Source organism: Serinus canaria, chromosome 2 (genome assembly GCF_022539315.1).
Source record: "Serinus canaria isolate serCan28SL12 chromosome 2, serCan2020, whole genome shotgun sequence".
In the NCBI taxonomy this organism is placed as follows: domain Eukaryota; kingdom Metazoa; phylum Chordata; class Aves; order Passeriformes; family Fringillidae; genus Serinus; species Serinus canaria.
In genome coordinates, this window is record NC_066315.1 from 40,837,856 (window position 1) to 40,851,193 (window position 13,338).

The window sequence follows — 13,338 nt, forward strand, 5'->3', positions numbered from 1 at the left end:
CATGGGCAGCTTTTTGTTTGCAGCATAAATGCTATTTGTTTTTGTTAGGTCCTTTTAGATTAACAGACAGAGGTATGCTATTATATTTACTGATTTTTTCTACTCTGGTAGAAGCATAAGCTACTGACATATGGTACTGCCTGATATAATACATTTATTAACTGGAACAATATTGTTTCAGGTGTTGCTTTCTTTGTGCACACAGTTACCAGTATAAAACTCTTCCTATTGCATCAGCTTTCTTTTCCTTATATCTTCATGTTCCCATTTCTACATTCTTTTTAATCTGCATTTGTACATGTAGGCTAGTATCTGTGCATTATCAAAAGCTGAATTTCAGACTAGGAGACAGGAAATACAAGGCAAGAAGGACAATGGGAAAGAACCATCAAAAAAGTGTTGGCTGTTGTTGAAGAAAGGTGAAGCCTACACAAGGGTCACCTTTGTTCTTTATTTACCACACTATGTTTGGATTCTTAATCCTTTTAAAGCAGTTACTTCTGGGCAGTAACTCTCTTGGACCTATGATGTCTACTTTCAGCCAAAGAAAGAAGTTCACAAAGGTAGAGCAAAAACAAAGAAAGGGAAAGCAAATGTGCCCATTGCTCCTAGGATGTTCAGGTAAGTTATGAAGGTGATGTCAGATAAGAATTTGAATTAATGCCCAAGATTCAAAATATGGGGGATAAGTTCCCATGGTAATGTGAACTCAGTGCATGGTAATGTGAGCTTAGGTTTAGTACTCAGTGCAGAAGCAGGGCTCAGCATTGATGGTCTTTATCAGGTTTGCCTATTCCAAAGTTAAAGCTGCTTTAATTTAGTGGAGGGTTTGGGATTCTTGCTCACTTTACCACATTTTTAGCAAGTTTTTGAAATCAACAATGTAATGAAATCAAATCCTATGATTTGCAGAATTTACATTTTTAGATGATGTTTGCTATCTTCTTCACTATACTCAAGTCATGATTTAACCTCTGATAAACTGGCAAATGCCACAGCAATTGCTATCTTTTCATTGACAAAGGGAAAGTAAGTTTTCCTTTGTTTGAAATATCAACAGATACTCCCAGCAGAGGTGATGACAAGGACAGAGAGGATTTCAAAGCTACCTTTACCCTTCCTGCAACAGTCATGGGAGTTTGACCCTTACAAACCAGTAGACTCAGTTCTGACAAGGGGACTTGATTTTTCTGCTGCATGTGAGAGGTAGCCCAAGGAGATCATACAAGCCAGACTAGACAGAACAGTAAATCAATCTAAATATGGCCATCATTTGTTCAGTGTACAGAGAGTGTATTTCTCTGCAAACAAGCATGCATGTTGATTTTTTTCATATTAATTCTTGATAGATGTGTCTGTCTGATAAGTATAAGGAAAGTCATCCTTTCACTCAATTTAATAAAACCTCAAGGAACAACATGTTCTCGATAACATAAAGGCATTGGTAGTAAGGTAATAAATTTCCAGATGGAATGGCCTGGTGCTTATATGTCTGCACAAGATATCTGTAAACAAATTTGAAAAGTAAGTTTTCTGCTGTAAAGTTTATTGGCTTTACATTGACCAGTATTTACAAAGCATAACTTGTGCGTATGGTTAAATTGTTTAAACCTCTTAAATAAAGGAAAAGTAAATTCTAAAATAAACAGATGCTTATTGTAAGCTTTAAAAAATATTTATTCAGCTGGTGTTTTTCCCTTAAGTCCAGTATCAGTATTAGAACACTGAAATAAAATAGAAGCCTTTAATGCAGTTCATTATTGTAGAAATCTGTGACCAACTAATCCATCCTCCCACTGGACCCTGAGTGCATCTCTCAGCTAGTGAACTCTCCATTTCTAAAGCCTCCTAATACACTTTTTATTTCTGATGTCACTTTCCCACCCTTCAACAGACAGAAGTGGCATGTGTCTTTGCACCAACTGATAGACTTGTTCTGCTGATGCCTTTTGATATTGGCAAATATTTAAAGGTATTTTACCTCATATAATAAACTGTATTTGGTGTCCTTCCTGTAATTTGAGTTTTTTGCTATAGAGGGGCTGTGCAGTGTTCATAAAGTCCAGCTTCTCTCTTTGTAAGTGATAGATTATATTCTGAAATATATACATTTACTTTCTTATAGGAAAAGTATTTTCATAAAACTTAAAGCATTCTAAAATAGCAAGGTCTTTCAAATAAAGTGAAGAGGAAATCAAATGTGTATGTCAGCTTATCTTAGGTTTATCAAAATATTACAAAAACCATGCTTGTCTCTATCATTATTCCTTACCATTTGCTCTGGTAATTTCTTTCAAAGCCACTCTAGCATTAACAAAATTGTATGATAAATCATATGCTGAGAATATCTTGCCAAATTTAAAAGTCATTATAATCAGTTTCTTGTGGGAACTAAAAAAAGTAATCCAACTGAGGCAACAGGGCAACAGGACAAATCTAAATAATTGACAGGACAACTACATTTTGGCAAAGATAGTGGCAAAAAATCTCATGATAGTTTAGTTTCTTCTACAGTTTTTTTGCCATTAAAATGGGCTTTAAGTAATAGTTTTAAATGCTAAGATGCCTTTCTATACATTTACAACCTCAGTAAAATCTGACATCCAAACAGATGAAGACAAAACAATATGTTTGAAATAACCTTTGCCAGTAGCCAACTGGATGTTTATCAGCAATTACATATTATAGGCTGAAAAGAATCAAATTACTTTTAATATGATGGCAACATCTGAGGCAAGAGAGTTTTGTCTTCTACAGCTAAATAAATTGAATATGAATGGACTTGACAGCATGTAATATGAAATGCATTATGGTCTGGAGACTGGGGGTCGCCCTAACAACCAGACAATATTTCCTTAATTAAGTATAATTTCTTTCCTATGTGATCACAAGAAGATTCTTAACTGGAGAATTAATGATCTGGGAAATGCATGTAATTCTCTGCTCTAGGTAACTGTCAGTTTAAAACATGTTAAGCTGTCTTGGGAAAGCTGCAAATGTTTGATTTGTTTTCTTAGCTTCTTTTTCTAGTGTATTAAATGGTATATATTTAGGAACAGGAATATGTCTTTTTTTCAATTGGAAAATTATATGCTTTCTGTACCTGAGCAATTTTTTTGTCCTTGATATATTTTCTCTCTAGTCCATATTTTTTAATAGTTTGTTTGCAATACCTTTTGTGCTTACTTATTTGCTGAAAGACATTTGCTCTCAGATTTTTCCATTCTATGTCTGGCAGTTGCATTTGTTACACTAAGCCATAAGATTCCTTCACCACTGCCCCTTCTTTATTTCCAGGTTCCTGAATTAAACCCAGAAATAGTTATCAGTCTGTCACACATGTTCCTCAAACTGTATTTTTGCAATTAGCATCTTTACACAGGATTGCATCCAGAGGGTTCTTGAACATCTTATCATCCTCATGGGCCCCCTCTGGACCCTCTCAAACAGGTACACATTCTCTTTATGCTGGGGCCCCCAGAGCTGGGCGCATCTCTCAAAGTGGGATATCGTGGAGAAGAGAGGGAGAATCACCTTCCTTGTCATCACAAGTGGGAGCCCAACTTGTATGGAAAGCCCTGTGGCAATTCTGCACCTTTGAGCCAAAGGAGAACATTGCTTGTAGAGGGAACTGAAAACTGCTTATCAGTTGACAAATTTAATTTGAGCACATATGGTTTGATAGAGTAAAAATGCTGATCACTCTGCTTACAATGTCCTGTCATAACCAAAAAAGTGCAGTTGAAGCCCAAACCCTAGAACCTCATATGGCTGCATGGTATCTGAGGCCACTGATTTCAAAACCTAAACAAGATTAATTTTGTCGTGCATGACTCTTCTTCAGACTCTTGCATTGATTCTGCTCTGCAGGAACTGCTGGATGGGCTGACAGGTGTGTGCCCCACAGACTTGCTTTCAGACTCTTGCACCCAAAGGGAAGACTTCACTGTGTGGTGGTTCATTAAATGAGTTAATCAATAAATTAATCAATGTAAACCAGTGCAAATTAATAATAGTCAATAAAGGGGCAAAAGTGGGAAGTGTTGCAGGTTTGATACATGCATGCTGATCAGCGTGCTTCCTAAGCATTTCTTTGGAATCATGACAGATATTCCACAGAGGCTATGTTCTCTAATTTGTCAGATTTCTTTAGGGACTCTTGTCAATGCAATGTAAATCCACTCTGTGACATAAAGCAAGTGTGTATGTATTTCTTATGCTGAGGATATTACAAAAATGACTGAGCAAAATGAGCCTACCTTCTTCTTACCCCACTGCATGCAAGGAATTAGTGTGCAGGGACTGCAAACTCTATACTTCTCAGATAGGATGTGAATAGAAAAAAATATCCCTAGAGGGTGATGCAAAATTGAACTGGTATTTCCCCAGAATTTTGTATTTTTATTTACTTCTATTTGCAACTGAAAAATTGAAATCCTTATTTTCTAGTCAGATCCTTGGCAAAAATAGCTCTATATAAATGTGAGATAAACATGGAAGAACAGATATGCTATGAGTTTTGAAACAAGTTTGTTTTACAGGTTGTTTGTTTATAGGTGAATTTTTCTAGAATTCTCAAAGGGGGGGAAAAAAGTCAATTTTTTTGAAAGATACATTCATCTACATTTTTCACACTTTGTAGCAGCTGTAATGTGATTGTGCAAGTTTGTGATGTATGCACACAAAGTTGCATACAGAGTAAAATTATTATTTCTTATGAAGAAATGACTGGAAATACTGCCTTATGTCACTATCTGCAAGAAAAAGAGCAGACCACACTTTCTGACTGACATTCTCCAACCAACACAGGAAATGGCATTTTAAAATATTGAATTGAAGAGAGTCAACACTTCACAAGTCATGATGTTGCCAACATGGGACCTTGGGGAGTGGGAGAGCAAACACCAAGGAATATGAATGGCAAAGGAGCTCTCTCTAAAGCTCCTCTGGCATGTCTTTTGTTTCATATTTTGGTCAAAGTCTCAGCTTTGCTTTAGTACATATGGTCTTTGTTATTAATGTCTTATTTTTTTCATGCAGGGAAGAAAAACGCTTTTAAACACTGTGTGTGTGTTTTAAATGGGTGTCACTACCAAACTCACTGTCAATAGCTAGTCTTCCTTTATCAGCTATAAAATACCATGAGTAAGGGTTCCTAATTGAGACTGGAAAAATCCAAGATAATTACCCTAATAGGCTGAAGATCCCTGAGACTGAAGGCTTTAGAAGGCAGAGAAAATTGGGGACATATGTGTTCTGTCTGTAAGATTGTTCTATATAGGATATGGAAAAATGGAAATGACAGGCATTTTGCAATGTACAGTAGCATTCATCATAGAAAGAACATATGCATTTGTTTGTCAGAAGCAATGAAGTAAAAAGTGGCACTTAATTGGAGCTGACATAAAATGGTCTCATTAGCAGTACAAATAGTATATGTGTGTAGCTTGGTTGTCAATAGGAGCAAAACATAATTTTTCTGACAGATGTATTAGTGTCTTTTAAGATTCATGTCAAGTTTTCAGTCAGGTTCACTCATTTAAAGAATGCTTTTTTTATGTCATCTTCTTTTTTTTTTTTTTTTTTTTTTTTTAATGTAAGAGGTTGAACTGTGAATAATTTGTGTTTCCAGGGTGCTGTGATAACACCAACAATGGACCACACTATGTCAATGCAGCCAGCAAGCATGATGGGCCCTCTGACCCAACAGATGAACCACCTTTCCTTGGGCACAACAGGAACGGTAAGATTACTCTTTTTCTCTCTATTGCAAAGCATCTCTTGCTCACTGAGTTTCCTAAGGTAATTGGCTGCTCTTTTCAGTGGCTTTGATGGCAAAGGCTTCATCATCATACAGTAAGCATTAGTTATTATAGAACAGAAATGACAAAGTAGCAGGAGTAGTAAAATGGTAGGCCAACGAAACCTGATCTAAATTTAAGAGGAATTATCTGTACTAATTCTCATGCAAATATGGAAGTCCTGCTCTATCAATTTGTTTTTTAAATTGTTTGTCAGTCGAGAAAGTTTCATACCACTGGGATTAGGAGTTCTGGCTTTGTGGTAGGATCCACCACTCACTTCAAACCATAGCAGCCAGCCATATGTATTTTGTTCCAGGCTTAGAAATGGGATTTTTGGTCAAGGCCAGCTGTGATTCTAGTCTATTATATTTAAATATGCATATTTCAACAACTGTTTTCAAATTTTCTTTTTAAGCTGTGTAGGTCATACTCAGTTAACTCCCCCAGAGTCAGGGAAAGGCAAAACCCATTCCTAATTAAAATCATTCAAGCTCTCTGAAAAGTTCCTAAAATACAGCAACTGCAGACCATAAATGGTGGTTTGATATGTGACTGTGTGTACACTGCATGTAATGTAAATTTTTGCAAAAATATAGGCATGCATATTATGCTTCTGTTACTTTAGCACCCATGAAACATGTAATTGCATAACATGCTCTCTTTTCCCCTTCCCTTCTTTCACCACTGTTCTACTTGGTACTAATCTATAGGAACACAGTTTTCCAACTTTTTTTGTTGAATAAGATGCAACTTAATACAGTTGCATCTGTACAAAGTTATTTAACTCACTGTGTTAGCTCTCTTCCTGATCTCTTCTCTTCTGCTGCTTCTTCCTTATCTGTTGAATTTAATTGTAACTCCAGTGTCTCTTCCTACTTCTTAAAAAAAACTCAGTTAAGATCTAAGAGTTCTGTATTTTTTTATGACAAAACTTAAATATGATGGTTCATTGTTTATTCCTGACATTTTAGATGTTGCATTCAATAATCAAAAGAAGTAGGAATTACATGGCAAAGTTAATCTCAGCATTTTCCCCTTCGTGAAATCAAAGGAAATACTTGGTCTAGTGAGAATTTCTGCATGTGTAATTATTGTGGTTCCAAAGCTTGTTTAAATGTTAAGGCAAGGAAGTGGGAAACGAATTCTGATTGTTCTGTTAGGCAACTCCTATGAATTTCTTCCTCTGCCTGTCATTTTCAATTCCATAACACTTAATAGACGTTGTCTTCTGTGCTCATTGTCTCACAACCTTAATGCAGACTAGAAAATTCCCAGTTAATGTTCTCTTCTTGCTTGAGACCACTGTTACAGTGCTTACAGTAACAAATCCATCTGGGGAGTCAGGCAAAGGACTCTGAGAGAGAGTGGGTCATCCACTGGGTGACAATGAGATCCTGAACTCATATTGCTGCAACCAAATGAAAATCTTTCCTTTCTTTTCCTAGCTCTTTCCACAGTTTTATCTTTCAAGGTCACAACATTCCTTGTAATCATTTTTTGCGATACATTCAGAGGTATACCATAAAGGTTTAGGTTTACTATCTGCAAAACTCCTAAGTCATTTGTGGAAAACTTAAAGAGCAAGAAAGAGTAAATGATTGATGAGTGTTACAATATCCATAGTTTTTTCAAACATCTCAAATGACACCCTATTTTATCACATACAAGATTTCTCTTAGATAAAAACAGCATCAGCACCATATTCAGCCTAAATACTCATACAAGCAGTATAATCATGGATGTCATAGAGAAATTCTTCTGTTGAGAATTCCTCTTATCAGAAATCACGATTTGGGCTGCCAGTAGCAGTTTTGCTGGATGTATCCACCCAGATGTGAAATTCATTCTTCAGCACATATTCTGTTACAGAAAAAAAAAAAAAAAAACCCAAAAACAACATGGAGAATACAAGCTATTTAGAGATTTGATTTATTTAGAGATATTTTTACTTCATTTATTTGGAATTCTTAGTTTTGGTCCAGAGAGAGGAGCATTGAAAACATAAAGCATGAAGAATTGTGCCAAGTCCAAGCCATACTACTGTGAGTACCTCAGCAGGACTAGTTTTTATGGGAGATAAAAGATATAAATGATGTATTTCTGTTATGAATATATTTTTCAATTTTATCCTTAAAACTGTGCAACAGAGTGCGATAAAGAGCCACCAGCTACCTTTCAAGAAACCACATTTTTTTAGGCAAACAAGACAAAAAGTCACAAATAATTCTACTCAAATAATTCTACTCACTCTTGGCAGTAACTCTGTCCCAATTTAATTTAAAAGCTTGGAGTGTGCAAAGCAGTTTTTATTGGAAGGCTTTCATATGTTCACTTCCTTAGACAAAGCATTTTGCTAATTAACATATTTTTCAGCCGAAACAGACCCCTGTGGTCACTTAGGTGAGAGTTGACTTCAAAACCACCTCCACACTTGCCTGATTCAGGATGAATACTGGATTTCTAAAACATTGCTTCAACAGAAAATCTATTCGCTAGTGAGCAAGCTAGAGAAATAGTTAAAGGGTCAATGCATCTTCGTATCTTGTGGGAATTACTCAGCCTTTTGATGTTCCTTAAAACATTAAAATACTCTGTCCAGGCTGGAGCCATTCCATCTCCCTTCACAGAGAGAGCCATTCCATCTCCCTTCACTCTTAAGCTCTTTGGTGAGGCAAGTGACCTGAGTAACAGCAGCCTCTGCCATTCTGTGCCTTGACTCCAAATACTGGATTTGGGTTTTGATCTCTCAGCCCTAAAGCACACATTAAAGCCCTTGGGAATCCAGGTGGTAGCTGCCTCCATCCACTTCATTATTTGGTCACCAGCCCAGGTCAGGCTTCATGCTCCTAGGGTGTTCACTTCCATCTGGGAGACTCCAATTTGGCAGTCAAAACAAAGTAGCTTTCCTATAGACTCACTCATGGTCAGCTGCATTCCCCTTCTGCTGGGTAAAGCCTTCCCCCCAAAACCCAAACAATTTTGTTTAGGAAACTATTTGCCCTGAATAGAGGCAAGGAGTTTTCTTTCTGTCCAAACTCCCCAAAAATGAGTATTTAATTTCATTTTATTATATTTTTAACATTCTTAATTCTTATCTATTATTGAACTGTCTGCATAAAATCAGACAACTCTTCTCTACCAACCACTCCCTAATCAGGAGGATGCCTAAGCAGGCTATCAAGATGCCTGGAAAAGCTGTGGTTCCATCTTTGCTTGATTCCAATGCCAAAGGATGGTGGTATAGGGCACTGGAGGGAGGGAGGAGGTAAAGGTGTGCCATTTATGGCATCTCCACCCTATGTTCCTATGTTGTGAGAGAAATTGGTACAGCATTTGCATGTCCCAGTTACTGTGCTTTGTGCTTTATCCACCAAGAACATAATTCTTTTTTGCCTTTATGAAAATCAAATTGATTTTTGCCAGTGAAAATACAGTTTTTGTTGCTGATGAATTGAGAGGCACATGTACTGCTCTGATCACTTCCCCATTCTGCTTGAAATCTGGAGTTAAGCAGACAATCTGCCAGAGGGATGATTTCTGCTGTATTTATATGTATTTTTCATAGATACCTCTTCACTCAAAAGGAGCAAAAAGCATTTACATGGGTGTGCTAGCTGTGGGCAAATACATAAAGAAAACCTAAGCTTAAATTATGTCAAGATTACAGCAAAAAAGCAATAGCTCTGAATATTTTGATTAAGGCTGACAACCCAGTCTCAGCTCCTACAATTGTATTAAAATGAAATTTTAATGCCAGAAGGCATAATGTGAAGATAGACAAGACGTTTAAGGCTTGATTTTTTTTTTCCTAGTTTATTATTATTTATTATGGTAAGTCTTGTTTTTTCCTATGTAATATTCACCTACAATTAGGTCTGCTATTAAAAAAGGTACTGTAGAGGGAGAATAGAGTGTGTGAGTCTGTGGGGTAGCACTGAAAGAGCAGCATTAGTATGTGTTTAATAATGTATAGAGGCTGGAATTGTTCCATCATCAGCCTATCACTCAAAATGTTTCTGATACAGCCATTGATCTGACATCTCTTTCGTGGTTTAATAACATTGTGATTGATGCCTGTATTTTGATAATACAAAAACCTTTAGAAATGTAAAAACTGAGCAGTTTGATCACTGCTTTCAGTTATTGCTCCTTGGCACTTCCAAGTTTGGCCATCAGCAGCAATAATCTGCCTCTTCGGTGGGAAGCAGATTTGCTTTATTCTTTTTCCTCTGCTTGTCATTCCTGAAGGAAGTTTGCTGTTCTGCACTTTCTTGGTTGGGGTTTCCCTCCCCTCCCTGGTGTTAGTGTCCATTTCAGACACTGCTTGGGTTCCAGTTTCATACAATAGTTTGAGGCAGCCGTTGTTAGTCCTCATAGGCAGAGGGGTAACTCCAGCTTTTTTTCCCTCTCCTTTGGAACTGCCTTGGTGTAGCCTGGTTTCATCTTAAACCTTTGAGGCCCACACCAAGGGGAGAGTGAGTAGAATCCAGGTTTTTACCCAAGCAGGTAGTTCAACTGGGCTGCTTAATTGTTCTTCACACTTGACGTTCCCTCTGCTTTCAGTTTCTAATTTAGAAACTTGATAAGCAACTTACAAAATAAACCCTCCATTGCACTTTTCAAACAACAAAAGAAACAAACAAAAAAAATTGTTTAATTGTTCCAGATGCTCTGTATTAAAAACGCAGTCTGGTGAAAGAACTACAATGACATAATGTGGGATCCTGTTGAAACTGCAAACTACCTTAACTCAGCTTTCCTGGTTTATAGTATCACCAAAATTTCTCAGTGGAATAGCAGGCTTGTTATGCAGGTACATCAGTCTTATCTTTCACTTTGTTAGTTCTTTTTGTTGCCAGCAAGGCTTGATGATATCTCTAGAATCCTTCAATGGAACAACAAGCTTGTTATAGGTTTTTTATCTTTTATTTCCTTTGGATACTCCATGGTCACTGGTGGTTTAAAATGTCACCTGAAGGCCTCAGCAGAATAACTGCTTTGTTAGATAGGGTTGTGCTTTTTTCCTGTTTAATCTCCCATTCTATTTGCAGATACTACAGCTACATGGAGCTGAAACATCATCTCATTCCCTTCATGTTCAGATTCTTGTTCAAAAAGTACTCTTTGTTATTCTAATTGTATGTCACAAGGTCCTTGGAGAGCTACAGGAGCAAAGTTTCTTTGCAGTCTTGTGCCTTTCACGTTATCAGGTGTTAATCTTAGAGCTCTTTTATTTTATTTATTGACTGACAGTTTCAGTTACTTCTTGTGTGGAAAATATAGGACTGAAATAACCTAGTTCAGGCTGAAACTAAGATCTTCCTAATGCTTTTACTCAGCCAAAGTCCAAGGCAAATGTAAGTGATTAACAACATGGAGCTGTCTGGGGCAGAAGATCCATTTAAGGAGAATTGATTCTGGTTAGAAGGGAGAAGATCAGCATAAATTCTTGTGGGATTTATTAAAAAGAAGTAACTCCTCCTGCACCTTTTTTCCCAAACATTCTCTTGAAATGCAGTTCCAATTTACCTCATATAATTTGAGTTAAAAAGGGGCACTCAGTGAAAAGCCCCAGATTCTAAGCAGTCAACAGCAGTCAGCTCTTGTATAGATGAGACTCTTTCTGCTCATCTGTTTCAACAGGGGTTCCACAGTCTGTGTTTGACCATAGCTGTGGCTAGATGGTATTTTTGAATGAATAGAGTTTATAAAATCATATCTCTGTAGTGTTCCCCCTTCTCTTCTGAATTCAGCTCTACCTTCCTGCCATTTGTTGGTAGTGGCTCACTGTTTGCCTTTGTATGGAAGTGTTCCAATCTTCAAAGCCACTACCTGTCGTAGGCAGGAAGGCAAAATGTAAAAAGTGAATAAACATAGATGGAGGGAATTCCATTTTTGGTCCATGCACTGCTTCATCTGAGCCCAGCAGGTCAGTAGCTTTTATTCTGTGTTAAATTTTACCTTCACACAACACTTCCACAAATGAACAAAGAGCTTTTGTTGCTTCTCTTTGAGGTATCAGCTACTGACTCTAAGTGACATTAGCCCAGATTCCCTTTCAGAGAAGGAATCAACTCCCTGATTGTGGTGACAAAAATACACATCAACACAAAGCAACAGTGATGGATCAGCAAAGCAAAAAGTATCAGCCAGAAAAGCCCTAACTAATTTAACTTCATCATCAAACTAACCTCATTCATATAATTGATTTGCAGATGACTTTACATAACTGTAAACTAGAACGTTTAGAGGCTTGTTTCTCATTTTCTTAAATATGACTCCTGCAGTTCTTTTTGTGATTTCTAGAAGTGCCACCTGCTGAATGGGAGTGCAGTTCAAAGCCACCTCTTCCAAGCATGTTGTTGTTTTATTTAGTGATAGCCATGCACTGCATATGAAATTAACTTTTTTATTTTGTAGTAATGAATAGAAACTGAAAGCCATAAAACTACTAGTATCTGGCATAAATTTAGTGGTCCGCAGAATATCCCCCCCCAAAAGGCTTTTCTGTAGTCATACTGACAGAAATTTTTGTTCATATGTCTCCTACAGATGAACCAAGATTGCAAACTCATTTTGCTAACTGCTAGTAGGTCATTTACCTAAATACTTTGAATTTCAAGAGGAAAAATATAATGTTCACACATTTTCTTGTGAAATTGTGCTGATGCTGTAAATGACAGGGCAAGTTTTGGGGAGAGAAAGAATGTCTTTATTTAGCAGACAGAGAGGTAGAAGAAAGGAACAAATAATAAGTTTAAAAAAAATCCTGAAAATTATTCTAGGTTTGAAGCATCCCACCACACCTTACTGACGAACTCATTAAGAGGTGGAAAGAAAAAGTACTGTAAATGTCAGATCTGTCATCTATATTTTCTTGATATGTTTTCTCTTTTGTAAATGTGTTTTCCATTTTTCAGTCAAGAAGAGAACTCTTTGCCGTATTAGAATGAAACTTGTTTTTATTGTCCTGCCTGTGTTTAAACAAGGCTTGAGTTATTCTGACTGAAATGAGGAATATGGCTTTCCCGAGAAGTAATAAATCCAAATATAAGTGGTGAAGACAAGCTCTGTGTGGGCTCTGTAATACAAAGCAATTTTGAGGATCTTAGAGAGGTGAAGAGTGTTTTTCAAAACTGCGGCCGTGTGAAAAGCAATTGTCTCCCAGAGGTGCTGCTTCCACAGCTCTTCTCTGCCAAGAGCTGGGAAACAGATCTGTGGTCATTTCTCCTCATGTGCAAGTGCACACAAACACACCAAGAAGTCTTGAAATCCTTGAAGAAGAGAACATTATAAATTATATGGGAAACCAGATCATTTATCCTAAGTACTGGTGCAGTCCTTCCCACAATATCATTTAGGTCTAAGGTGAAGCAGCTGAACTGTATCATCTTCAGAGAGAGGTAAACTTTAGCTGAAAGAAAAGGGCTTGAAGATGAAAGACAACAGTGGTTTAGAACACAACATAAGTGCATTAAGGGTATCCGTGGAAAGGAAAAGAAATTTTAGTGGTGCTAACAACAAGGTTATGAAG

At 37.1% G+C, this 13,338-nt stretch overlaps 1 protein-coding gene across 4 annotated transcripts in view; it reads left to right on the plus strand.

The window, feature by feature from the left end:
- The window catches only part of RBMS3 (RNA binding motif single stranded interacting protein 3), a 702,347-nt gene that overhangs the window by 660,041 nt on the left and 28,968 nt on the right, over positions 1 to 13,338 (plus strand). For all 4 annotated transcript variants that reach the window (XM_030232505.2, XM_030232511.2, XM_030232509.2 and 1 more), the window contains one exon: positions 5,633 to 5,743. In XM_030232505.2, coding sequence (XP_030088365.1) covers positions 5,633 to 5,743 — 111 coding nt within the window. The remainder of the gene's footprint in view (positions 1 to 5,632; positions 5,744 to 13,338) is intronic.